This window comes from Oryza brachyantha, chromosome 8, assembly GCF_000231095.2.
Source record: "Oryza brachyantha chromosome 8, ObraRS2, whole genome shotgun sequence".
NCBI classification, from domain to species: Eukaryota; Viridiplantae; Streptophyta; class Magnoliopsida; order Poales; family Poaceae; genus Oryza; species Oryza brachyantha.
The window spans coordinates 17,721,914-17,748,157 of record NC_023170.2 but is presented as its reverse complement, the minus strand read 5'-3'; the positions used below and the strand labels follow the sequence as shown (position 1 = coordinate 17,748,157).

General features: G+C 40.5%; 5 protein-coding genes and 1 pseudogene across 8 annotated transcripts; 1 reads left to right on the top strand and 5 right to left on the bottom strand.

Moving 5' to 3' along the window:
• Positions 1 to 68: 68 nt before the first annotated feature.
• Positions 69 to 6,396, bottom strand: LOC102704172 (probable rhamnogalacturonate lyase B). Of its 2 annotated transcripts, XM_015839965.2 has the most exons (18): positions 6,152 to 6,396; positions 5,900 to 6,071; positions 4,308 to 4,573; positions 4,041 to 4,146; positions 3,804 to 3,925; positions 3,518 to 3,571; positions 3,282 to 3,401; positions 3,064 to 3,183; positions 2,833 to 2,974; positions 2,570 to 2,740; positions 2,288 to 2,443; positions 2,016 to 2,122; positions 1,805 to 1,895; positions 1,505 to 1,646; positions 1,266 to 1,422; positions 1,051 to 1,167; positions 858 to 984; positions 69 to 734 (listed from the first exon to the last, which is right to left on the bottom strand). In XM_015839965.2, exons 3-18 carry the CDS (start codon positions 4,319 to 4,321, stop codon positions 495 to 497), a joined length of 1,986 nt encoding a protein of 661 aa, XP_015695451.1. In that variant the 5' UTR covers positions 4,322 to 4,573; positions 5,900 to 6,071; positions 6,152 to 6,396; the 3' UTR covers positions 69 to 494. The 2 variants fall into 2 exon arrangements, with proteins under 2 accessions (XP_015695451.1, XP_006660373.2); XM_006660310.2 differs by lacking the exons at positions 5,900 to 6,071; positions 6,152 to 6,396 and adding an exon at positions 5,828 to 5,893.
• A 175-nt stretch (positions 6,397 to 6,571) lies between these two features.
• LOC102703893 (O-fucosyltransferase 6-like) lies at positions 6,572 to 12,144 on the bottom strand. 2 transcript variants are annotated; one of them, XM_015840576.2, is made up of 10 exons: positions 11,830 to 12,144; positions 11,673 to 11,735; positions 11,053 to 11,131; positions 10,801 to 10,877; positions 10,402 to 10,490; positions 10,123 to 10,306; positions 9,661 to 9,842; positions 8,011 to 8,113; positions 7,491 to 7,822; positions 6,572 to 7,378 (listed from the first exon to the last, which is right to left on the bottom strand). In XM_015840576.2, exons 1-10 carry the CDS (start codon positions 12,013 to 12,015, stop codon positions 6,895 to 6,897), a joined length of 1,779 nt encoding a protein of 592 aa, XP_015696062.1. In that variant the 5' UTR covers positions 12,016 to 12,144; the 3' UTR covers positions 6,572 to 6,894. The 2 variants fall into 2 exon arrangements, with proteins under 2 accessions (XP_015696062.1, XP_040382645.1); XM_040526711.1 differs by having other exon boundaries at positions 6,895 to 7,378; positions 11,833 to 12,144.
• A 1,167-nt stretch (positions 12,145 to 13,311) lies between these two features.
• Positions 13,312 to 17,362, bottom strand: LOC102703609 (WD repeat-containing protein DWA2). Of its 2 annotated transcripts, XM_006660308.2 has the most exons (14): positions 17,218 to 17,362; positions 17,036 to 17,119; positions 16,756 to 16,888; positions 16,533 to 16,644; positions 15,652 to 15,751; positions 15,363 to 15,490; positions 15,189 to 15,258; positions 14,629 to 14,717; positions 14,501 to 14,546; positions 14,333 to 14,403; positions 14,173 to 14,246; positions 14,034 to 14,092; positions 13,843 to 13,909; positions 13,312 to 13,753 (listed from the first exon to the last, which is right to left on the bottom strand). In XM_006660308.2, exons 1-13 carry the CDS (start codon positions 17,263 to 17,265, stop codon positions 13,868 to 13,870), a joined length of 1,056 nt encoding a protein of 351 aa, XP_006660371.1. In that variant the 5' UTR covers positions 17,266 to 17,362; the 3' UTR covers positions 13,312 to 13,753; positions 13,843 to 13,867. The 2 variants fall into 2 exon arrangements, with proteins under 2 accessions (XP_006660371.1, XP_015696061.1); XM_015840575.1 differs by having other exon boundaries at positions 13,312 to 13,909.
• Positions 17,363 to 19,048: 1,686 nt separating this feature from the next.
• On the top strand, positions 19,049 to 21,940 carry LOC102703330 (protein HIGH CHLOROPHYLL FLUORESCENCE PHENOTYPE 244, chloroplastic). The gene is made up of 8 exons (XM_015840227.2): positions 19,049 to 19,248; positions 19,354 to 19,589; positions 19,747 to 19,845; positions 20,092 to 20,286; positions 20,456 to 20,548; positions 20,647 to 20,742; positions 21,247 to 21,387; positions 21,497 to 21,940. Exons 1-8 carry the CDS (start codon positions 19,119 to 19,121, stop codon positions 21,671 to 21,673), a joined length of 1,167 nt encoding a protein of 388 aa, XP_015695713.2. The 5' UTR covers positions 19,049 to 19,118; the 3' UTR covers positions 21,674 to 21,940.
• A 1,047-nt stretch (positions 21,941 to 22,987) lies between these two features.
• LOC102716894 lies at positions 22,988 to 23,698 on the bottom strand. The gene has a single exon (XM_015840258.2). It carries the CDS (start codon positions 23,693 to 23,695, stop codon positions 22,988 to 22,990), a length of 708 nt encoding a protein of 235 aa, XP_015695744.2. The 5' UTR covers positions 23,696 to 23,698.
• An 876-nt stretch (positions 23,699 to 24,574) lies between these two features.
• LOC107303368 lies at positions 24,575 to 25,442 on the bottom strand (annotated as a pseudogene).
• Positions 25,443 to 26,244: the final 802 nt, after the last annotated feature.

Genomic DNA, 26,244 nt, shown 5'->3' with positions numbered 1-26,244 from the left:
TGAAATTGTGTTTTATTATGAAAGTATGCAGCGTCATAAATATAATCATGAGACTTTCACTCATCATAATATAACCATTTAAAAGTAATTTGTGGCTAAAGTGACAGCGGTAGTCAATAAAGTCATCTACTCGAGAACAAAGGTAGTACTAAATAAAATCAGCGGATGAGGATATCGACTATTACATCGAAGGTGTAAGCTGGCCAACTCACCAGTCCATCTATAAACCAGTTAATTAGCTTGTAAACAGGTTTGTAGGTTAACCCACTTAACATCTATTTAATTAGCATATAAATAGATTTATGGTTAACCCATTTACAACCTACCAATTTAATTGTCTTATAAGCGGATTTACGGGTTAGTCCACCTACACGGTTAGACCCCTTTCGTACACCTAGGCATAGTGCAGATCTACTAGTCACACAGACGAGAATAATGAGAGGAATTAGCTAGGTGAGGTAGGTCGTTAAATAGCTAAAGACTGGCCTTAGTCCTTAGTTGCCAGAAGGACCTTCCATTCTCAGGTAATCATACATAAGTCCCTGAAAGGGACTCTGGTTCCTGGGCTGCTTCAGGTAGATAGTGTTCATCCCTTGGACAAGCCAAGCCCCACTCACATCGATGTTGAACAGCCAGTACAGCCCATGGATCCCATGCCTCGCTATGCCATTGTCCCTGCCGATCAATCCACTGGTGAAGTGAGGAGCACTTCTGTCCGGATCGTTGAAACGAACCTGAAGAACAAACAAACATTTTGTCTGTTTAGGTCCACTTCTTCAATGATGAGTACTGATAATGAATCAGGGATGGACAATGAATGGCAACAGAGTTTTTATTTTCGTTTGTTCAGAAAGAACCTGCAACTCAGCGTTTGCAGATGATGCAAGAGCCACTCTAAATTTGTAGGTGCTGTTAGGAACCACACTGTCAAGATTGAACTTTATTTGCCATGTAGTTGGCTGGTAAGTGTTCTGATCAGTTCTTCTGCAGTGGACACAGATCAGTTCTTCTGCAATCAGTTATATTCAAATGAAATATAGCAAACATCACCTGTTTACTTGAGCAAAGAACCAATCAGTGGTATAGTCACTCTGGCCAATTGTGTATACCAGATCACTATCCGGATACAGCTCTGCATATCTTTCCCAAAGTCCATACTGCCTAAATCTGTAACAAACAATCAGAACACCATATGACAAGAAATGATGAATACTTAACTAATTAGCAGATGTTTGAGAAGTTTGTTGGTAGACAGTCTGCATTACCTGTCAGGATGGTTAATATACAGCCTATTGATATAGTTGGGATTAGGGTCTGGAACGTAAAATTCAAAGGCAGATCGATCAGGTATTCCGATCTCCCACATCGTGGGACCATCTCTTGGTGGTTCATACACAAGGTCACCCAGATAAATGTCAACCCCTGAACAATAATTTTGAATGTATCAGGATATCACATTGAAAGCTGCAAGAGGAATATATGTCAGGCAGGTCAGGATACTGACCTGAAGATATGGTTATTGTAGCATCCAGTTTGTAGTCTCCTATAAATCCTGGAACCCATGCATAAAGGTTGTAGTCTCCGGTTACAATGTTCCTTATGCAAAAGCTTCCATCATCTTCTGCTCTACACCAGAATTGGTATCCCTACAGCATTGGAATATAATATTGATAATATACTTCAGTCTAATATTTTTACTTTTGAAATGGGATAAGATCCGGCCTCTACATCCACCGGATGTATACAGCCATCAAACCTGGGTAGGCTGCGTGCACGACGGCTACGCTAGCCAACCGAGCATTACCTTGCACTCTCTTTGCCAGGATCCAGCATCTCCTGGTAAGGCTAAGCCTACATAGGCTGCTGTGGCATAAAGATCTGCATCATCTAAATACCTAAAGCATGATGGATTTATTAGTAATATGTGCATCTGCCACTAAATTACATCTTGGGTGAATAAAAAAATTAAGTTAATACTGTTGTAAAAAGCTACAAAAAATGTCATTACTCCTTACCTGTCTCGAACAAGTAATCTACCAGAGACACAACCTCTCTGCTCAGTCTTCTGAAAATCGTCTGAAAGTGCAAAACAATACGGCCAGCTCTCTTTCTCAATCATCATCTGATTTCCAAAGGAGAGAGAGAATTAAATAAAAACATTCTCCTCTCGTGTTCATAACACTTGTACTGTCAATAAGAACTTAATATGAATGGTATCACCTGAAGTTTTATGAATAAAAGAAGGATATCAGATCATAGAAGTAATAATGTGCATCCAATTTATCACCTGAACTTTTGCATCCTCCCAGAGTAGAGTTGGGTCACTTCCATCCCAACTGGAGTTAAGGTACATGAAGACAGGTCCATGGACCTTTTTCCAATATTCTCCATTCATGAACTTGGGCGAAAGGTCATCCCCAGCATAATGACCACTAAGGAACATCTGAAAATCAGATGAAAAGGGCTTTCAAGAAGAATGCCTGAAGTTACAAATAATCTCAACTGGCATTACAAGTTGAACATGAGAGGTTTTCTTCTGATTTCAATACAACATAATGCCTGAACTTACAGCCAGCATAGTTGGCCCGACATGAGAGGTCAGGTTCTGCTTGACAGGCCCTCCTGTTCTGAACTCGTCACTCGGAGTAATCTGCCAGAAACCAATTGCAGGATTGAATGATATCCACCCGTGGACATTGTTGTACTGGTCTTCACACGAGTACTGGTACTTATCATCAACCTTGACAAATATACCAACAAAGTTCAGATTCGATTCTTCATGATACAGTAATTTTTATCATGGACTAAAAAATCTTATATTTATCAACTTACCTCCCCTCTTAGGTCAGGATTTATAGGGTCCACAAGGAGGACAGCTTCAGGGTATGCTAATTGCTGGCCTCGGGGAGGTACTCGGTCTTCAGGCATTGGCATTATTCTCTGCCTGTCGTCGGCGAGTGCCATGTAACGAAACCTAAATTTGCACCAAAGCATGGATTTAGTGTTCTATGTAGCATAATTTTAGCAAACTGAAAAATGTTGAAATTCAGGAACTAGACCAACTTGTCTTTCCGAAGCTTGAAGGCCACCCTGGTCTCTCCCATGCTAAAACCAGGCCACCCTTCCTGATGCTCATAAATTCCGTAGGTGTAGAATCCAGAGCAGCCTCGGAGCACAATGAACCTGTACAAACATACTGCTCTGTCAAAACTTTTTCGAAATATTTGTCTTCTCTGAATGAACTGAAAAACTCCATTGGTATGCTTGTGCTATTGGATCACCTCTTATCAATGTTCAAGGGAACAGCTTTGCCTTCTAGAGAAGGATCCCAAGTTCTGACGAAGGAAACCTCTGCTTGGTTTTCATCCTGATATATGATTCGGAACTCTGTTCCTTTTATTCTGCGTGACAACGTTTGGTATCAGATAGATCTGGGCCTTCTCTAGTACAAAAAGTATATTCATAGAAAACACATCAATGAGGCCTGCAATCTTGGGTGTGAATTGAGAGCTCTTACACATCAAATATGCCAGTTCTTTCTCCCAGTGGACTCCAAACAAGGTCCCAGTACCTGACAAAATGCAACACCCCATAAATATGACCATAACCTCAGTTGCAGCCTCTACTTGCATGAAAACCAAAACTGTAGTTTTAAATTGGCAAGTAGCTGAATAACAATTAACAAATGTACGGTTGTAGCATGTGGCACGATCCAAGTAGGACCAAACAATTGTACTTGCTGATCAAACATGGCATAAGATAGGATAAAAAAACGTAAGCAAAATTGGCAGGTAGGTAGGTACCCTCTGTTGTCTTCTTTGTTAAGAATTTCCATCAAGTTGTCAACACCATTATACCGGACGCCGGTCACGATCCCGTCGGGGTTGGACAGCGTAAGCTCAAAGATGCCATTTTTAATCTCAACCTGCGCATGCAATGATGCAACACGGTCAATCATTCAATCAATCATGTACTATAATTCAACAAGGAAATGGTTGAACACAGCAAGAAGAGCAAGAGCTGACCAGCAGCACACTTACGTATCGGTCGCTGACCTTAACCCTGACGCCGGTGGTGGCGTCGGCGGTGCCGGCCGGTGAGGTCGCCGGTTGGGGACCCATGCAGCACGGCAAAAGATTCTTGCAGCTTCAGAGTGCAGAAAGATGGACGTGTGCATGCATGACCATGAGACCAAACCGGGAAACCAGCAGCATATATAGCAATGGCTGGCTGGCAGTGCCGGCCAAGTGTGTGGCAATGGCCATGCAGAAGTAGCAGAAGAAAGGATGCAGAAGCAGTAGTAGTACCTAAGTTTCCCCATGAGCTAGCTGATGAATGGATCAATCAACAATCAGTGGAGGTGCTGCTTCTGGAGTTGGAGAATGTGGCGGTGCTTCATTACATTGTGTGGTGGTTATCCCTTGGTTTGGAAAGCAAGCATGCGTCACTGACTGGAGTTGAGTTGAAGCCAAGGAGGAGGACAGCAATGGCGCCGTCCGTCTCGTCACTTCTTGGTGGTTGGCTGGTACAACACTAGAAGGATTCAGAGCTCAAGGCTTGACTGCTTGCTTATCTGTAGCAGGAGAAAAAAAAATTCAGATAAGAGGTCATGGATGTGCAATGTCCTGCAGCAAAAGGAAGCTAGGTAGTGCCAAAGATAGCTACTGCTTCAAGGCTTGATTTCTTTGCTAATATTTAGTGGAGTCGGCACTGGTTTGATCTAACTAACATTTTAAGTGAAGTATAGAGACTTACGGTTCAAAACAAATCTTCAAATTGTGTCGTATATTCATGTGCTTGTGAAAATTAATGCAAATGAAAAAAATGAGTTTAACACATATTATTAAAAAAACATATTACTCCACCTTCCATGTTATAAGATTTTTTAGTCTCGTCTAAATTTATTCATTAATTAATGAATATAATTTGTATATTTGGCTAAATTCATTAGTATCAAAGCTAGGAAAACTTACATACTAATACTAGTGTTACAGAACTCAGTGACACCAGCTTTAGAAGTTTACAAGCTGACTCTAGATGAACTGGTGAGTTTCTAAACTCTCAACTCCGTGGCATTGACACGTGGAACATGCTGATAGCCACAGCGTCCCAAGTGTCACCATCTAGTAGTCATCTACGAACTTTGACACTGGATGGTCACCTCAGTTAACCACTTAACACCCGTGAAGCAGGGAAGACTCAAAAGTTCAGAAAAGAAATGGGAAAAGGGACAGCAAGAGAAGACTTCACAGGAGCATAGAGTGATAGATATAGGCAAGCATTGGGGAAAGGGTTTGGCCTCTTCTCCCTGGAACGGAAGAACACCAGCACGAGCAGCAATATCCATACATCAGAGATTGTATGGGGAACAGGGAAGGTACAGGAGCACAGTGATCATGTGATGCCAGCTCAGCTCATAGTCATAGAGATCTTCAGCTTACTGTACTGTACCAAGCATCAACCAGCATAGTCTGGTGAGATAGTCACGGAGAGCTAAATTGCCTAACTCCTAGAAAGGGATAATAACTGCCTAATTCCTAGAAAGGGATATTAATTGCCTAGTGAATCAAGAATTTTCAGATCACTTATCTGCCAAAATAATCTATAGAACTACCAAGTTTCTTTTTCTGCCATGTGCTCTTCGCAAGAAAATTGTGTGTTCTCCGTCCTCAGATTCAGAGATTTGCAGAGGGGGGAAAAACTGATCCTTTGAAAGTAGAAAGAAAAGATGCACAAGGAAGGCACGGATCAACAAGAGGCAAGTCTGCAAGAGCAAAATTGAGCAAGAATCAACCAGCAAAGATGAGAAATCACAAGAGCGCGGTACCTTTGCCTGAAATCGCACGAGACGAGCAAACAGGGGAGTAAGTAAAAACAGGGAGAGAAGAGAACTGCTAACCTCTGTTTGTTTGGCCGGTTACAGGCGAGTTGAGTACCAACAAAACCATACAATCTCCCGAAGAACGTCTCCCAAATTCAGTAGGAGGAGGCAATACGGCAGTTCCATAATTCCATTCAGTTAGATTTGGAGGTGTTGTCAGTCTTCTTTTTCATTGATGACGATCCGTTATCTAAAAAAAAAAATTGATGAGGATCCACCAACAGATCTCTGGAGAACTGTATAGAAAGCACAAATTTGTCACAAACTCACACTCGATTTGCAATTTTTTTCCCCATATAATGTTATCGACTTAGCGTAATGTTCTTCGTGCATCTCCTCTAGCTCCAGCGAAGATCGAGCGTTGCTCGCCTGTTGCTATTGGTTGTCATGCAAAGCTCCAGGTGGGTGGATACCATGGTAGCAGCCCAATGAAAGCATGAAAGGTCGAAATCAGAACAGGTAATTTCATACTTCCCTCCGTTTTTTCTACACGGTTAACTTTCCGATTTAAGTTTGACCTTTCATCCTATTCAATTTTTTCTGCAAATATACAAAATTATAAATCATACTTAAAATTATTTTAGTAATAATAATTAATAATTATATATTTTTTGAATAAGATGAATGATCAATTAAGAGTCAAAGCATCAATTAAAAAACCGAAGGGAGTATAAAAAGATCTCAGTGTGTTTCAGACAATGCAAATCAATTGCGCTTGAAAAAGAACATCCATTTTTAGACACCACAAAAAGGGGGCTGCATAACAGGTACAAAAAAAGCATGCTACAAGCTATGGCATCGTAAACCACAAGTGTTACAAAACTCAAAAACTTCCAAGAGATCAACCGTCGCCATGACACTGGAGTGGACTACTGAAAAGTATCACTATGAACTACTAGCCTAGAGCGGAGGATGTATATTGACATCTAAAAATGGTTATGTACAGTTTAGAGGGGCAAAATTCCTCAATTGCTCACCAAAAAAAATTGGTTGGTGAAGCATAGACAACGCAACTAATCTGAAAGAATCCCTTCCAACTCTGGATCCTCTAGTCTGACCAGCGCATCATCATCCGCTTCAGGATCAATTGTCTCCTCTCTCTCTCCAGAAGCATCTTCTTCTACCTCAGATTCACCGGCCTCTTCATCAGAAACTACGGGCTCGCCAATGGCTAGTCCTCTCTCAGTATCATTACTGGAGACTTCCTCAGTTTGAATGGCTATGCCTCTCTCAGTATCATTACTTAAGACTTGCTCAGTTTGGGAGTTAGATTTGGCTGCTGTTTTGCCATCAGTTCTTTCACATATACAGGTAGAAGGGTTCTCATGGAATTCTCCCCTTCCTGGCCTGAGTTCCTTGGGCTCTCCCATAAATCCTTTCTGAACCATGCGCACCCTTGAGGAGAATGAATCCCATGACACGTTTCTTCTGTTCAAAATTAGAGAATATAGCCTTTTAGCATTTGGCCGGATTGTTCTCTTATGCCCAAAATATCTCCTGCCAAAAGCAGTACAGATGGTCAGAACTAACAAGGAGCAGTACAGATGGTCAGAACTAATAAGGAAGTGCATAATGACGGAGGGCTTCCAGCAGCCGAATAGAAGCATACCTTCGCCCAGCCAAAATTTTAGCCATGTTACCATTGTTGTTAGTCACAAAAGCATCACTTCCATCACATACCATAAAATCAAGTGCAGCCATGCGAGATGAGAATTTAGAGAATGGAGCCAGCTCCTCTTTGCTTGATATTGTTTCTTTTGTGTGGAGATTGGGGAAGAGTGCTTTGAGGGGTGCTAATGTCCTTGCCCCGCCATATATCTCTCCAGATGCAACATAAATGTGAACGTCATTTCTGTAGCCCAGTGCCCTCAACATCAGCCCCACCTCTTCAGGAGTCAATGGGCATCTACCTTGCCTTCTTCCTTTCTCAGGGTTGGTAGCCTAAAATCAGATGTTGCAGTAGGTAGTTTGGTCATGGATTCACACCATTTAAGTACCTACTGTGGTTTAAGTGGGCCAGCTCACAAACCCAATTATATAGATCAATTAAGTTGCCTATAAGTGGGTTCACAGATCGGCCCACTTATACTCCTACCTACTAATACACTATGATGGTATGTCATACGTACATGCAAGGTTTTCCATCTCTTCCGTATTGCACCAAGTTCCTTTCTCTCTTTTTCTCCACCACCATAATAGCACCCAGAAAAGGCAAGCATATCAGGTTCAAATCTGGCATCCCAAGAGAAAGACTTTAGGGAAAAGGAAAAGGGAATTAAGACCACTATAAACTAAATAGACAACATATAGGAATTGGGGGTAAAGTATTTGTAGTACTTATATAAGAGAATTGAAAACCAGTACAACTTCAGACCAAGATGGTGGCATATGTTCCCAGCTGATCCTACCGATCTACCAGTAAAAAGTATAGAGAACCAATGTGAAGCAAATGTCAAAACCGATCCACTAAACTGGACTGCTCCAAACAAGAGCATGCTATAGGTGGGCCTTATCTATCATAGAAAATCTAAGACATGCCATTGACAAACTCCCAAATCCAAGAAATACCATTGATGAGTACCATGAAATACCATCATACAAATAATTTTGTCAAAGAAATGTCATCGTTGTTAAGTTCTGTCCATCTCATATCGTTAAATGCATTGTTCATCTTACGATCTTACGCACTTAACGGAGGGATGCTAACGGAACCCTAACGGTGATAGCATTTCTTGGATAAAGTTGCTTGTACAATAGCATTTCATAGAACTTGCACTCATCGATAACATTTCTTAGAATGGATGTTTGTAAATGACATTTCTTAGATTTTCTCTATCTCTTTACTAACTTAACCGACAAGCAATTGACTGCTATGCATCTACTCCATATAACATTTGAGACCAATCTTCTTAATACATAGCCAGAGCAAGGGATTGGCATGCCGTTCTAGTTTGTATATATGGTCTACTAGTGTGAGTATGTGATCACACAAAGGCTGAACTATATGAAACTCTCAGTAATTTTTAAGTTTTCACCCTGTCACTACTTTAGACGGTATTAGCCAACAATTTATAGATGTTTCACTTCACTCTTTGTGCATCCTCCCTCTCGAATCCAGGCTATGCTTGTTAGTACCAATCCTTGTGCTTATCATTTACTTAGCTAGTAAGAAAATATACAGTTGTTTAACAGCTTATGGTACTAGTAAACTTGAATTTACTTTAGTTGTTATTTAACTTTAAATAACAGGCTGAATAGAAGACATTCTATTCAGCCTGTTATTTAAAGTTAAATAACAACTAAAGTAAAATTCAAGTTTAATACTACCATATATTTTCTTATTGTCTCTGTTTCACAACGTAAAACTTTCTAACATTATCTAGACTCGTATGCATGCTAATGAATCTAGACAAATATATAAAGAATATACATTTGATCAATTGATGAATATAGGCATAGTCAAAAAGTCTTACAATATAAAACATAGGGAGTACTAGCTAAAGTAAAGGATAAGCATAAGGATTATACTAACAGTGCTCAACTAGGTATTACTGATTAAAAAATGCTAAGGAACCCAACATTTGCTCATCCTAGCTAGAGTGATGAAAAATGTCCTCTTGTGATCTAAAATGGGTTTCGAGCATGATCCCCTAAGAAAAAGAAAGTATGTTCTTCACAGTTCACACATACATCAGTAAGAGTCTAAGACTTCTCTAGCTTTGTATTAAAGGAAAACCAAAATATGAGAGCTCAAGCATGAGAACTCGAAATGCATGTACCTTAAATGAAGAGCAATATAATTTTTGCTTCTTGCTCTCATTCTCTGTATTAACTTTTCTCCCATTTCTTCTATTAGGCCAGTGAATCTCAATGCGTGATAGTTAACTCTGCATCTCAGCTTCTGCAGGTCAGTGTCCAACCTGTTCGCTAGCCTATAATCAAATTTTGTCAGCCGAACAACCTGCACAGGGAGAAAGTAATGATATAAGGTGTCCTGGTATTGGTACCACGAGCATGTCTGAACAGAAGAAGCAAATTTATTAGAATTCACACAAGGTGATCAATGGTCAGTCAATGGAATGAAATTACAGCCAATTGACTACAAGTATCAAGCATATGAAATCTCTATCCTTGAACTCAAAACTTCATATCATCTAGAGGATCAATTATGATAACAAATCATAATAGCAGATAAACTAATGTATATCAGGATTATATGCTACTGTAATACAATAACTTACATGTTTCTTAAGAAGTGCAGGCAACACACGGTTCAAATAACATCTCTGAGTACATTTTCGGGGCACGCGCATTCTATGAGGAGTCCGCAGTTTACCTCCTATCTGTGGAAGCTCTTTCACAATCTTTACATCCTTTGATAAATATGAGATGAACCAGTCGACGTCAAAAATTTCAGAGAAATTGCTGCAGAGAAATGGTGTACATACAAATGTAAGTCTTCGTCGAAGCATGGAGGTCTTAGAATATTAGGGTAGGAATTGCTCAATATTCAAAATAACCTTGCATCTTTCCAGAAAGATGTTTGATCCAGTTTGGGAACTACAAGTGTGGCATTTAAGATACGTGCTGCAACAACAGCATCAATTATCTGAAAAGCATAATGTACCTTAGTTAGCTTGATGATCATAGTTATGGACAAAGAACAAGAGTTACAAGAGAAGGCATGTAAGCATCACAGAGTTGCATGGAACATACTGTCATGATGAATAGCATAAAATCTATGCAAAATTGTGAAAAGTGGGAAGCAAATATACTAATAAAAACAATTCGCAATAGAGAGACAACATGTGTAAAAGATGATCCTCCATGTGTATTTGCAAAGTGATTTCTTTTATTCTTTATCCTATCCATCCACACATCACGGTATTTGGTAAGGAACAGTGTGGCACATATCTTACCCCTGTTCTCTGCTGATTGAGGCCTCCACTTGTAACAATCATCAAATAACGATCTGGTTGTGTGATAATACTTGAGCCTGCACAGTTTAAAACATTGTGCTATTTCAGGTAACTCATACAACAAAGAATGGTACTACTGCCACCAAAACCTCCAGCATATAGAATGCATCAGAAACATGCATACTAAAATCTAGAACCCTACTCAGCTCAAGAAAATTTTAACTGTCAGTGGAAAAATAAAATATGGCGCACCAAGGAATCTGCTGCTTGAGCTGCTGCACCCATAGAATCTGCTTGCAAACTTAGAACCCCAAAGGCCATCTGCCTCTCTCTGCAGTTTGAGAAATTGCAACAAAGAAAGCAATCCTGAGAACAGATGTTCTAATTCATGATACTTTAGAAAATAAAAAGCAAATTGAGTACACATTTCATGGGTCTATATCTAAAATAGGGAGTGTGTTATGCCACATTACATAAAATCAGTTTAATTCAAGTCTCAGTTCCTCACGGGGTCAAGCCTGTACTAAACCCACGAGAACATGATGTTTTTCTAACGAAAAAAAATAAACTTATGATAACAAGTTAGAAATGAGCTAGAACATCCAAATCTAACTAAAACCATAAATATAATAGGAAAGAGCTCAATTTAGTAGCTTGTCATCAACTCATCATCGCAATTTTGCTTCAAAAATGGCACAGGGAACAGATCCTGAATCATTATCTACCAATTTAAGCAACCATTTCCGCTAGAGCTGGAATTACCGCAGCGTATATAGCTGATTTGTGAACTAACAGACCCATGTAACCAATCGATTCTGACAATTAATCAAGGAATTAGGTCGCTTAATCTAACCAGAGAAGCTTATGCTTACCGGAACGTGCGAAATCTCGCGGTGCTCGGACTCCACCGTTCTGCCGCCGCCGGAGTTGTTCAGCTGCGCTCGGAACGCACAGTGCAAGACGAATTAGATCGGGATACGTGAAGGAACAAGCGGGGGGGAGCAGGTACGGGTACTAGTGCAACACTACCACCAGGGCATGAGGGGAGCGGCCGCGAGAGGAAGCGAGGGCCGGGTGATCGGAGAGCGGCGGCGGGGAGACGTAGAGCAGCGCGACCGCCGCGAGGAGGAAGAGCAGGAGCGCCGCCGCCGGCAGAAGGGCCGGGCGCGGGCACGCGCTCTGGCCGCCGCCGCCGCGCCGTCGAGGCTGGGCCATCCTCCGGTGGCCGGAGATCTCAGGCTAGGCTAGGGCTGGGAGGGAGAAAGTGCCGCGACGGCGGCGGCGGTCGCCGAGACGGCGGCGACATGAGGGAGAGGGATGAACTTTTCACTCGTTTGAACTTTCGAGAAGGTGATGATACTGTACAACCTTCCGCTGTATGAACTTGGATTTCTTCTGTATTGCAAATTTTGGGATTATTCGATTATTTGGTTATGGATTTTTATTTGCACGTTTTAAACTACTAAACTATGTTTGTTTTATAAAAGTTTTTTAAAATACCTTTTAAACCAATATTTTAACTTTGTGTTAGTAATATCTTGTTCGTTTTACCTAAATATTAGATTTATAAAAACACACTTCACACTCTGCTAACATCACATAATCCATCGATTCAAAATCTTCAAAATAAAAATATATCATCTTAATTCATTCATTTATATTATCAAATAGTTATCATAAATATCATGTAATCTAATACTTGTCCCATAGTATAAGTACCAAAATTCCTTATACTATCATGGATTTTATCTATCTTAAACAACAATGTATCATAAATGCAACTTGCTAAATACTCCCTCTGTTTTATATTTTAAATTTATTTAGTTTCGTCTAGATTTATCCATCTGTTTTACTATATGTCTAAATGCATTAAGCATTCATACAAACATAGACAAAGCTAAAAAGTTTTACATCTTAAAATGAGGAGAATACAAGATATTTATTCTATATTTTATGTAGGAATTGAGATTCTTGTGATGGAATTTGATAAGGCATAGGATTGAAATTGTAAAGGAAATATTCACATTAACTAGTAAAATTAGTCGGAATTGTTTATAATCCTCCAATTAAAAAATTGTCCTTGTATGGAGTAATTGATGCACGAATTTCTCAGGCATGATTAATGACACATGGAGAAAACGTGAATGTCTGCGTGTGTTCGGGGTGGGGATTTTGGCGACAGATGGAGCGAACACAAGGGACCAGACTGTGTTGCATCATCATTTTTCCTATGTAAATGGGAAAAACAAGTAAAGATTTTAAACAATTTCTAAGAAAAATTATGAACGATCACATCTGATTTAAAATAAGAAAAGGGTCAATTTCAGAAGTACTGAAAACATGCGACCCTACCGCATGATGAGTTCCTAGGTTGTTCATGCCGAAAACATTTTGAAGGTGAGGCTAATTTGTGCGAATCAATAAACTAGAAAAAGAAAAGGCACAATGGTCCCTACTCATTCCCTAAATGATTTTGTAAGTTGAAATATACAGATGAAATATTACTGTTTGCTAAATAAAGACAGCCATAGCATACAGTAAAAAACACCGAGTGATAAGCAGAAGCTTGATCTTGTCAATCTCAACAGCTCTACAAAATTTAGATTGGTCATACTTTCACCACATAATGCAACCATTTGGCGCCAAACTTTTCTCAGATACACAAGACTTCCAAGAAGCGGTATTTAGCATCACTCATCAGTGGTACCACGCTGTATTTGTTTCCCAATAGGCTAGATCAGATATTTTGCAATCACAGCTGGCCTGAATCACAAGGGTGTCAGATCATATGACAATGGACTTCTGCCAAGAGGTTACTGAAATATTATTGGCTTGCTGTTGTCTGGGGCTACAAACTGTCGAATCAGGCCATCAACTCCATGTACCAGAATACAGTGTATGGAATGACAAGGAGAAGCTCTACAACACCAATTTATATGCACAACAAACAAGTCTGCTTGAGCAGAGGAGAAAAATGAAAAGTTTGTTAGGACAACACATGAAGAACAGACTGAGCAAAGGGGAAGTATCATGTGCCCTTACAATGGAGAAAATAGACACAACAGCTTCATTTTCTCTGCAAGTAGGGCTTGACTGATTCTAAAACAACCTGACCATTAGAGGAATCATCATAGATCATTAGAGTCAATATTCAAATCATATTTGATAATCTCAATTTTAAAATCACAAGGCAGATATTTCAAACAGGCATATAAAATGCTGCGGGTACTTACCCTTCCATCATAAGACAAAGAAGCAAATAATGATGGATCATGGGAGCTCCATGCAATACCTACAATTTTTGTGTCATTGTGTGATTCCTTGTCAAAATTATAACGTAAAATTGCAAACAAGTAGGGATATCTGAGGTACCATATATGCTATCTTCATAGTCAGTGTATGAGTTTAGTAATGGTTCTTCTTCTCTTGCGGGTGAACCAGAAGGGCTGATAAGAACAATGTGAGAATCAAAGTTATAACAAAAAAAAAAGTAAAAAGTAATCTACAAATAAAATATACAAGGAATAGAAACCTTTCAGGTCCCAAGTCATCAGTGCCAACTTTAGCAAACCACAAATTGACAGTTGAATCTGTTCCAGCACTCTACACAAGTTGCAATATAGTCAGCACTCAGTACTCAACAAAACGGTACATTACAAATATATTAAACATTTGCACAAGTAGAGAGAGAAGGAGAGACCAGAATCAGCTGATCGTGCTCAGGATTGTGCCGAACAGCCCATGTCCTGCAAAATTCACAAGGATCCACCAACAATGAATTGAAAGGGTTCTAGCTTGAGACTTTGAGTAACTGATACAGCAATATACCAATGTGAATGTCCAGGGAGATTCTTCAGAGGATGCTTAAGCGTTCTGAGATCCCATAAGTGAATACCAAATTCATCTTCTGCTGTTGCCTGCAATGCATAAAGCATTTATTGGTGGTATATAAAAATCAAATTGAATAAAAGTAAGAAATAGTTGTAACTATCACTGTTAATTGGGTAGTTGTCTGGTTCAATAAACTCTGAATTAGGATTAGATGATTCAGCTAGATTAAATCAGTTTGATTATAAAATAATATCTAATACAAATTTATTGGCAAAACAGAAGCGAAACTGACATTTACTTTCACTGAGCAATAACAAAGTAACAAGAAACAAGTAACGGTACACCTGATACCACAGTACTTACTACTAATGTTAGAAAAAAGAATCTACGCATGATGCTTAATCACAAATGAAGACAAAACAAAGTTCAAAGTTAACAAAGAAAGCAAAAGTAATACAGCAATATTATTTTTCCAGTAGTTCATAATCATGACTTAAGAAAACAAACAATGCCTTGATCTGAAATACTAGAAAGAAAGTACAAGCATCACCACTCACAATTAAGTGCTCTTTCTTGGGGTTATAATCCACATCTCGAAAATGAGCATGCTCAATTGCATTCGATTTCCTGAGAACAGTTCACAAACATAGACATAACTGGAGAGCTTCAACATCTAAACCACAGAAACAAGCTCAGAAAATCTAATGGATCAAGATTCAGAAGGTATTAACTTCATAGAACGGAGATCCCAGCAGTGAAGTGATGAATCAGTAATTGCAGCAACTGAATTGTGATTGTGTGGATCCCAAGCTCCACCACGTAAATTGGGAAGCATGTCAGCAGATCCCTTTTGTATCACCTGTAACTTAGGAATTCAAGTTAGGGCCAGATTAAGTTCCTAACATTGCTAACAGAGCTACTGAACTGTCAGTTTTCATAAAGTTGATACTGAATCCTGAAAATAATGCTATCTACTTTTGTTGATGTATTCTTGGTAAAACAAGAGGATGCTGAGCACACCTTGGCTGACTTATTTGATGCATCTATATTCCAAAGAAATATATTTCTGTCATCAATGCTAATTAACTTGTCATGCTTCCCCAGTGGCCACCAGAGAACACTGCAAATATAAGACATCTTACAGATAATAATCCGAGCATGGAACCACTAGGAGATAATAATTTATGAAAAGAGATGATAAAGATTATATGTATGATATGAGTAACTTATAAGACTATGAAGAAAGGTCATAACTTGTCTAAAACTTTATTTCAAAAAATAGTAATTTCATCTACTGTTTGTTCCCTATTAGAGCCACTGATGAGCCAAAATTAATTCTTATGCTGCTTCAGCTTTCAATTGCAGCCATATCTACTACTTAAAAGCGTAGGCATCACTCTCCCATCGCACGAAGCGCGCAACCACCGCCTTCCCTGAAAGGTTAGATCCAATGCTTTATGATCTATCCACACCCCCCGTCTATCCCCACTCATATGGGTACATCCGCAGCCATATGGGCCCATATAGCCCACATTCAGTTGTATGGGTCGTTGCAACGCACGGACATGTTATTGGTGTGTTGTGAAACACGTGAGTATGCTATGAAAACTTGAAATAACCGCTTGCAGTTCACATGGTGCATAACCCTCATGTCAATGAGCTCTATAAAGCAGTGATGGCGGAATCACAGTAATCTCTTTTGTGACTCGACTATTCCTCCAAACAACAGCCCTTTTATTGGCTTTGCAAATCATTAGCATAAAGTTGAATTCTGCAATTAGATTCTGGCTGCCTACATGCTTAAAATCAACAGGTGGGGAAAAAAGGGACTCAACAGCACTAAGATTAAATGGTCCCAGAACAAGCAAGCACATAACATGAATAGAAACAAGAGAGAGTACCATCTTATCTTGCCCGTGTGCTCATCAAGCGTGAAAAGCTGCTCAAGTTGCGGCGAATTCGACTGCCCATACATCTCCGGGATCTTCCAAACAGAAGCACCATAACCCTCACCTTCCATCCATATCAGAACATACAGAAATGTATACAAATTTATGACTTGAAATGCCCAATGCACCAGCACAGAGAGAGTAGTAATTAGTAAAGAGAGGAATTCTTCATTACCAGACGTGTAGACCGTGGAGAAGACCCTGTGATCGAAGGGGCAGGACTTGAGGTCCCAGATCTCGTTGGGGTGGTAGAACAGCCCGTCGCACACCAGCTCGCTCTCCGCCGGCGACAGCCGGATCAGGTGCACCTACTTGGAAGCAACAAAGGGTTAGAGATCCAATCAAGCCACTCTCTTCCACCTTAACAGATGCTCGAATTGCTGCAGCACAAGGGCAGAAGAGTCGATGGAAGAAGAGGAGTTAGTCGGAGAGCACCGCCCCTCCAAAAGACGCACCTCGTTCTCCTCCTTGAGGCTGAGCGTCCCCGCGAGGAAGGTGGTCGACCCGGCGTCCGCGCGCACGTCGGCGATGCACCTCGCCTGGAAGAGTGCAAGCGGGTGAGGAAATGAGAAGAGAAGGGGAGGGGGACGCCTACGTGAGACTGTTCTAGAAGGTTCCAGAAGGCGCCGTAGCTTGCCTGGTACTTGAGGCCGCCGTAGACGATGCCGCTGGATCCGCCCTGCATTCTCGCTCCGTCGCCGGCGAGGGGCGCGGTGGTCGTCGACGGGGTCGGAGTCGGAGATCGCGGGATGGACGGAGACGAGACAGCGGCGAGTAGGCAGGGGCGCCTTCTATGCTTCTTATCAATACATGAATCCGCTTTGTGTCCATGAAAACGAATTTAGTGAAACCGTGTTCTATATAGCCCACACAGTTTACGTTTTGTAACTAGCAAAGACGTACGTAGTCTGCAACACCCTATACAGTTTCAATCTAGACCGCTCAAACAAGATCGGACGTTCCAGACGAACCTAACGTGGGCTCGCTGGGCCAAACGGGGCCAGGTTACGATGCGAAAGGGGCGTGGCGATGCAGGCCGTTCACTGGGCTCCGCTCCATAATATGGGCTACCTCCATTTGGTCTACCTCATGAAGCTTCCTACGGCCCATTAATTATTGACTGCACGTAAGCCACGGTCCCGTTTGGGCCCAGCTATTACGGGCCACACGTTAGCCAGTCTGTTCTGGGAATTTTTTGAATTTTATTTATTAAATAAATTACAAATTTAATTTTTATATTTAAAAAAAAACCACAAAACTAACATCCTGTCACCCTCTACGAGGACGGAAAGGCGATGTGGCAAATGACCACTCGGTCACAAGGAATGGCCGAAAATGGCGGCACAACGAATTTCGCATTTAGACCCGGCATCTATAGAGAATGCAGGGTAGCAGCTGTACACCTCATCTTTTGCTATTGCTCGCGCTTATAAACCAATATTGAATTTTTAAATTTTAATTTTGAGTTGATTTTGAGAGTTTTTTCTTTAAGGTTATTTTTAGTCTTTATTTTTAGATCGCTGAAAACATAATGTACAAACATAATCCTATTAATGTGAATACTTCTAGAGCACAAGCGTAAAAGAATATCAATAAGATTCTGCTGGAAGCATAATCCAAGATACTTGTTTCATCAGGATCATCTTACCACCAACTTCAGTGTTCTGAGTTACTATATCCGTCTCATAATATAAGGCTTCTAGTATTAATTTGATTTATATATATTTATAATATATATATAATATAATAGTATATAGATAAATCTAGACATAACCAAAATGTATTACATTATGAAACAGATGAGACATATTGAAATTCTATATTCTAACTAATACATATAATATCACCTCTTGCAAAACAAAAGACATCCTCTTTTCTAGGATATTGTTTTCCTTTTGTATAAGAAGAAGAAACGAGATCTTATCTAAACCTTAGAGTGGTTTTGGGACAAATTCAAGTTAAATAAGTTGTGCTTCATACATTCCAATCAACTTCTGGAATTAAATATAAATAATTGAAAGTTTTTTGAACGGATGAATTAGTGTAATTTTTTCCATAGATAATATATATATATATATATATATATATATATATGGCTGACATAGGAGCATTTTAAAAACTAAACAAAAACATGTATAAAGTGTAAAAGGTTACGATGGAGGTCATTAAGGTAGAATCAAGAGAAGACATTGTTTGTTTTTTTTGAGAGAAAATGAAACGATATATTTATAAATAAAAAATACTTTAATTAAGAACAAAACTTTTATATGCTCCACCAGCTAACAAATAAACTGCTCCATATGTTAAGAAAATCCTAAAACCAATTATACGCTCCTAAGAAGACGAGAGGTTAGGAAGAAAAGGAGAAAACAGAGGAGAGTGACAGTGACAGGGAGAAAACGGATGACGGGATGGCGGTAGACGTGGCGCCACGGACATCGGCGACTCCGCATCTCCTCTCCGCCACTCCCCTCCCCCAACCCCCAAAAGCCGACGAGCCCCGCCACCTCTCCCCGTCGCAACTCGCAAGCAAAGCAAATGGCGTCGTCGACCAGCCTCTCCTCCCTGCCCTCGCAGCTCACCACCCCCGCGGCGCGCCGCTCCTCGACTGCCCGCGCGCGCGCGCGCCCGCGCCCACGCCCCTTCCTCCACCACGCATCGCCCAAAGGTAACTGACACACGCACGAATCCGTCCATCTAGCCCCTTCTCGCTTGCATTTGCACGCGGACGCGGGTCTTGTGAGGTAGTGAGGATCGCGCTCTCCTTCTCCAGGTGGGCCGTGCTGCAGGCTGGTGTTGACCTGCAACGCGCAGACGGTGGTCCCGACCAGCATCGCGCAGGGCACGCCCGTCCGGCCGACCAGCATCCTGGTGGTCGGCGCCACCGGGACGCTGGGCCGTCAGGTCGTCAGGCGGGCGCTGGACGAGGGCTACGACGTGCGGTGCCTCGTCAGGCCCCGCCCAGCGCCGGCCGATTTCCTCCGGGACTGGGGCGCCACTGTCGTCAATGTAGGTTTTCATTCACTACTTCAATGCTGCCTGTTGATCACATACATACATGTGTCATGACTTCTTGTTGTATATAGTGTTGGTGCTCGGTATAGAAAATTTCCCTCATGGCTATTTGGTTGTGCTTATTTAGTTATTTGTCTTGCAACTAATTCAGGCTGACCTCAGCAAGCCGGAGACAATACCCGCGACGCTTGTTGGAATTCATACCGTCATTGATTGTGCTACAGGGCGCCCAGAAGAGCCTATTCGGACGGTATGTTGTTAGCATTTTTGTGAGCATAATGTGATAGTTCTGTTGTGTGTTCCTGTCGACTGTCCTGAAGATGATTCTGGTTAAGTGTAGTTGTACTGTTGTTGAGTTGTGACTAAAGCCAATCACGTTGCTATTTACAGATTGCATAATTGTGATGTACTCCTTATACTGCGAGTCTTATGACATATATCTGTAGAGCCACCAAATGAATTTGGTTTCACTTTTGCTAACAGTTGTTCTATTTAGGTAGATTGGGAAGGAAAGGTTGCTCTAATACAATGCGCTAAGGCCATGGGAATTCAAAAGTATGTGTTCTACTCTATCCATAACTGTGACAAGCATCCCGAGGTTCCCTTGATGGAAATCAAGCATTGTACAGAGAAGTTTATTCAGGATACTGGACTGGATTATACCATCATCCGTTTGTGTGGTTTCATGCAGGTAGATGTGTATCCTTCCCTGGGGTTCTATATTGTCCTTTAATAATATAAACATTAGTTTAATATAGATATTATAGTGAAAAAGGCAGTTGCTCTTTAAAGAACCTTCTTCTAGTCTTGTTTACTTATTGTTTCCTGAAATGAATTCTGTCAAATGTTTCTTTGAATAGGGCCTAATTGGGCAATATGCTGTGCCCATATTAGAAGAGAAATCGGTTTGGGGAACTGATGCTCCCACCCGGATTGCTTACATGGATACCCAGGTTTATCTTTCTCCTCCATTGAAAGATGAAACTGTGACCCTTTTGTAACAGTATCTCTAGTGTCTTCCTTTGACATAACTTCCCTTGCGTGATTGTAGGACGTAGCTCGACTGACATTTATTGCCATGCGGAATGAGAAGGCTAGCAGGAAGCTCTTAACTTTTGCTGGACCACGTGCTTGGACAACTCAAGAGGTAGTAAACTGTATATTGTTCTAATGACGTGTGAAGTCATTGTTTTTTTTTAAATATGAATACATATTATATCAGGAAAGTTTGGTAAATCCATGAATGAATTACATAGCATGTCTATTCTTCACTGGTAATATACTCCTTCCATCAGAAATATATGCACTTTTGTAAAATGTGTAGCTGAACTTCCTTACCTTTGACCACCAACATATCAATTGGTATTTAGGTTTGTCATATGTAAAGTAAATCATCAAACTTGTCATGAGAATTTTTGATTTTTTGCAATACAATAATATGTTCACAAGCATATTCAAATAAATGTAAAAGTCAAGTTTGCATGTGGAGACTATATTATTGTTGAAAATGTCATGCATTCTTCAGGAGATGGAGTGCTAATTTTGTATTTCTTTCTCTTAATTTCGTTTTCTATGTTAGTATACCAAATGATGGCTTCTAGGAGTTGGATATTATTGTTTACTCTTCTATTGTATTGTTTTCATTCTTCAGGTGATTACGTTGTGTGAGCGGTTGGCAGGCCAAGACGCCAATGTAACTACTGTCCCCGTTGCAGTGTTGAGATTTACTCGTCAGTTGACACGGTTCTTCCAGTGGACAAATGATGTGGCTGACAGGCTGGCATTCTCAGAGGTTACACTCTAGAACTTTCTAAGTAGTGTACTTGATTTTTTTAGTAATGGTAACATTTGTCAAGGGCTCAAGGCTTATGGAAGTTAATTATTTAATTGTTATAATTTAGGTCCTCTCCAGTGACACAATTTTCTCAGCTCCAATGAATGATACATACCAGCTTCTTGGGGTAGAATCGAAGGATATTCTCACCTTAGAGAAGTATTTGCAAGATTATTTCACTAACATTTTAAAGAAATTGAAGGATCTCAAGGCACAGTCCAAGCAAACTGACATATTCTTTTGACAAGAGCTACAAACCTATGGATATATTTTCTGATGCAGATCTGTGCTTCAAAACACAGATGAGTGAATACAAATTTTCTTGTATATTTGTTGTTGTGGTATGTGCAAGAAGTGCATGCTGTTAGATTATGTCTACAGAATCTCAAATATTGAACTATCAGGTTATGTCTATAGAATCTCAAGTTCTCAACAATCGAACTACCAAAGACCTGGATTTTGTGTAGATCAGACCTGAATTAATGATTTCAGAGTCAGTTCGTACTGTTCTCTAATTACAAGTTTTAAGATGACTATTCAACCAAAATGTATTACCTTGGAATATACTAAAGACAAATAAGTGCTTTGTTATCTGTACCATTACAAACAATAAAAATACTGTATAACAATTAAAGAATGAAGCGCAGATAAAATTTGGCCCTTTAAAGAATGCCTACCTGGCTACCTGTGAACAATTGAATAGCAATCAAATGGGGCCATGATCGAATGGTAAATACATAATCTTGCCGTTTAATACCATGTGTTTTGGTGTTAGTTAAGGTCCTAGATTTGTGTTGCAACAGATTGATTAAAATCTTCAAAGGAGTCTTGAGCAGCATACTTTTTCTAGCTTCAAGCAGTGTTTCGTCACTTTCTATGTCCCAATTGAATGTGTTGCTTATTACCTGGGGGGGGGGGGGTTTAAAGTTGAGTTCCCACCCTTTATGATTAGTCATACCAGACCAGCTCTGTGTTTACTTATAGTTTAACCTTGCAGTTGGAGCTGGCATATTTGCTATATAGGAACAGATCCATCTCATAAGGAGTGTATCAGTATGTAAATTACAATCATTTCAAGTTGTTAAAACAGCACTACTATTTGTCAATCAGACAGCTATGCTTGATCTTGCTTTCTGAAAAAAAATCTGTACTACCATATATATTTTGTGGCTGAAACATGCATATCCTTTTCTACTTATGTATTTTCATCTGTTCAAATATCCTGCATATTTGTTGATCGAAACAAGTAATTGACAAAGTTTAATATTGTTGAGATTGGATGATTCTGTCAAGTAGTATATTTTCAACATGAACTATATCAACATTTTGTTTTTTGCACTGGAAAAGGCAATAGTACAGACATTGCTTTGAACAGTAACATCATGAACTTCAGTAGTATGTGAGGATTGAAATTGAATGAACAGCACAAATTAGATCAAAACTTTTATCTCTTTCATGTATAAACTTTTCTGTACACTATATATACAAATGGAAGGATCAGAAAATCCTTTAAAAGGCGGATGCCAATCACATGGTGTCAAGAGTGACAGAGGAGTATCTATGAGCTAAGAATGTTAAGGAGAGTAACCCTGCTCTGGACCAATCTCCTGAACAGAAGTCCTGCTCCAGCCTCAAGATCCCCGATGCTGCACTCTAACACCTGCAACTGCTCCTCACTGCAAACAACTGAAATTTTCCTCTGGAATGCCTTGGAGATGAGGGACATTTTTGGTGTTGCAATTTGCTTCGACAAGAGCTGCATTGATGACTCAAGTAGAGAGGTTGTGATCTCTCTAGCCTTGCTCAACAGCTTGACCATCTTGCAATCCTCCTTGTCTGAGGTAACCTTCTTCACAGTCTTCTTGAAATGGTTTTTTGCCTTCTTGACCAAGCGAATGTATGACTGGATCTTAGCTTGAACAACTACATCATCTCCTTTCCTAAGAGATACTTGCATATCTTGGATGATGGCCTTCAACTCAGCGAACACCTCATGCATAGCATTGCAAAGATCCAGTAGCTCAAGGGAGCATTCCATTTCTCCATCCAACAACCTCCTTTGCTGGGATGAGCAAATTTGGTTGCTAGGAAGGCACATGATGTCCTCAACAGAGCCATAGATATCCTCAAGCCTCCTTAAGCCATCAGAGAGGATCTCAATGGTCATTGAAGGTGAAGAGATGCATGCCTCTAGGCTGTGCAGCCCTTCTTCAACTTTTGAGTGAGGCCTAGAAGGCAAGCTAATTGATCTTTGGTGGCAAGCCATATCTGTTGATGAAATTCTTGTTGTGTTGTGGCTGAGGAATGAGAAGGAGAGGCAAGCTTTGGTTTGATGTGTTTGGCCTCTGCTTTGGTTTGATGTGTTTGGCCTCTGGCAAGGCCTATTTATACAGAGGAACTGCATGAGACAGATCATGTTGATTGTAGACAAGTGGAATCCCTCCAGTTCATCTCCCCAGATGCTGTTTATCAAGGTCTGAGATCAGGTAGCAGCATATGGAATCTATTCTATCACTCATGTGTAATTCAATATATTAGTCTGCCACATATCCTCCCGATGAGTCATCACATTGTCATGTTCCAACCATTGGAAGCAAGAATCGGCAGGTTAGTTCACTCTATTGGTGGATCTTGACATTATTGCGTTTTCAACTCTCAAGTGGTTATTTTAATGGAGTGGTACTGACAACTGAGTATTATTCTTATAGGTTTTTGTGCATTTTTATTATCTGCAATCGATGCTGCTCACAAGCTCAGCCTCGTGCATTGAAGCTGGTTTGTCTTAGCTCTGGTAGCAAGATCCACTGCTCAAGGATCCTTTGCTTGTTGCTGAGGCAGCACATAGCATCTAAATAGCATGGCCACATCATAGTAAATCATTTCAAAGCTGCACTTGAACAATCTGCTATCTGCTTCTCTAACAGTTAATATGGTGATCATATTCTTAAAAAATAGGTGTTTATATCAAACATGCATAAACAATGTAATCAACAATAGGAAGTGTACAAAATCCTTTGTTTTTGTTTCTCAACTGAGTTTCTGTACAATTCCTCTCATATATGTACACATCAAAATTTTGTTCCAATGATCAGCAAATCCTCTAAAAGGTGGATGCCAATCGCAGGGGATTAGGTTGATGATCTACCTACAAGCTGAGAGTGTTGAGAATAGAAACTCTGCACTGGATTGACTTCTTGAACAGATTCTCAACTCCACTCTCTAGATCAATAACGTCTAACTCCAACACCTGCAATTGCTCATCCTCACAGACATGCCTTCTTTTCTGGAATGTCTTGGAAACAAGATACCATTTGCTTGAGCTTGGCAAAGCAACCTGCTTCAAGAGGAGATGTGATGACGACTCGAGCATTGCGAGAGCTATCTCTCTGGCTTCGGCCAACAACCTGATCACTCTGCAGCTCTCCTGATCAGCTGAAGAAGACTTCTTGCTGATCTTCTTGAACTGTTTTTGCCCCCTTTTGGCAAGGCGGATGTAAGAATGGATCTTGGCTTGGACAGCTGCACCATCTCCTCTCTTGACAACCAGCTGCATGTCCTGGATCCATGCCTTGAGCCTGGAAAAGTTCTCCTGCATGGTGTTGCAGAGGTCGAGCAAGACAAGAGAGCACTCCAGCTCTTGCTCAACTTCTTTTCTCTGCAGTGTCTGGCAAAGCTGAGCTTGGCTGCAGGGCAGGCACATGATCTCATTGATGCAATTATAGATATTCCCAAGCTTCTTCAAGCCACTGCTCATCATCTCGATGGTTGAACAGGATGAGAAAATAGTCATCTTTAGACTCTGCAGCTGTTCTTCAACATTCGTTTCGTTGAAGCAAGGGCTGGATGGCACACTTGCAGATCTGAGGTGGAATGCCATGGCTGCAGTGGAAGCTATCTTTCTCCTTTTTCTCTTCTCTGCGGAAGTGGAGATGAGAAGAATGCTTTGCTGCAATGGTGTTGACCCGGCTATAGCTTTCCTCTATATATAACCAAAGAGGCAGAAGCAATGGCATCTCTCATTGTGTAGACAACAATGGAATCTCAATAATAAAGAAGTGCTTTGCTGCAACAGATGCCACCCATCTCGACATGCTGATGTTTTTTTATGTTTCACAACCAAGCCTAGAGGTATCTCTAGCTCAGCTTATGATGCTGTCATGTCCTGATTATTGGTGGCAAATTCACTTGCACGACTGTGTAGTCTTATGTATGATCCAGATCTGGATCATGAGAAGGATGAGCCTTGCTCGCAGGAGCAGCAGTTGACTTCCTCTCCAGGCTCCAAACTGTGTTTCTTATGTAGAATATTCTCACTCATCTTGGAACATCACATCACTGGCTTGCCTGCTTTGCTAACAGCATTTAGCATCTGTGGCAATCTCAAGATGATTCCATGTGCTGTCCAAATTTCTGGTGAGGCCAAAATGAATCACACTGTCATGTTCCAGTTATTGCAGCAGGAATCAGCATGGCAGCTTACTCTAGTGCTGAGCCTTTGTCATGCATGGAGATCACTATAGAGTAGTTCTGTTGCAACTGCTGCTACTCCTGATTGCAGAATAATTTATCAACAACCACACGAGCTGGCAATCTGTTATGGTGCTATATGGAAGGCAAGATCCACTGCAGAAGGATCTTGTGCCTGTTTCTTGAGGCACGTCTTATCTGAATACTAATGACATGGCCATTGAACGGTAAAGCTTACCAAATCTAATATTTGAACTGTACTGATATCTATATTATAACAGCCAAGATCGATGAAGAAAATTCTTATCAAATTGTCTTTTCCCTTCATGAACAAGCTTCAGCTGAAGC

Excerpts from the sequence above, each read along its gene's own strand:
- LOC102716894 (XM_015840258.2), bottom strand. The coding sequence starts at position 23,695 with ATGGCTTGCCACCAAAGATCAATTAGCTTGCCTTCTAGGCCTCACTCA.
- LOC102704172 (XM_015839965.2), bottom strand. Across the intron at positions 2,444-2,569 it reads TCGGGCCAACTATGCTGGCT|ATGTTCCTTAGTGGTCATTA; the intron begins GTAAGTTCAGGC and ends TCTGATTTTCAG. Across the intron at positions 1,896-2,015 it reads AGATTACTTGTTCGAGACAG|GTATTTAGATGATGCAGATC; the intron begins GTAAGGAGTAAT and ends ATCATGCTTTAG.
- LOC102703609 (XM_015840575.1), bottom strand. The coding sequence starts at position 17,265 with ATGCAGGGCGGATCCAGCGGCATCGTCTACGGCGGCCTCAAGTACCAG. Across the intron at positions 17,120-17,217 it reads ACGGCGGCCTCAAGTACCAG|GCGAGGTGCATCGCCGACGT; the intron begins GCAAGCTACGGC and ends GCACTCTTCCAG. Across the intron at positions 14,093-14,172 it reads CTATGAAGATAGCATATATG|GTATTGCATGGAGCTCCCAT; the intron begins GTACCTCAGATA and ends CAAAAATTGTAG.
- LOC102703330 (XM_015840227.2), top strand. The coding sequence starts at position 19,119 with ATGGCGTCGTCGACCAGCCTCTCCTCCCTGCCCTCGCAGCTCACCACC. Across the intron at positions 19,249-19,353 it reads CCACCACGCATCGCCCAAAG|GTGGGCCGTGCTGCAGGCTG; the intron begins GTAACTGACACA and ends CTCCTTCTCCAG. Across the intron at positions 19,590-19,746 it reads GGGGCGCCACTGTCGTCAAT|GCTGACCTCAGCAAGCCGGA; the intron begins GTAGGTTTTCAT and ends CAACTAATTCAG.
- LOC102703893 (XM_015840576.2), bottom strand. The coding sequence starts at position 12,015 with ATGGCCCAGCCTCGACGGCGCGGCGGCGGCGGCCAGAGCGCGTGCCCG. Across the intron at positions 11,736-11,829 it reads GCTCCCCTCATGCCCTGGTG|CTGAACAACTCCGGCGGCGG; the intron begins GTAGTGTTGCAC and ends TTCCGAGCGCAG. Across the intron at positions 7,379-7,490 it reads AAAATTTTGGCTGGGCGAAG|GAGATATTTTGGGCATAAGA; the intron begins GTATGCTTCTAT and ends TGCTTTTGGCAG.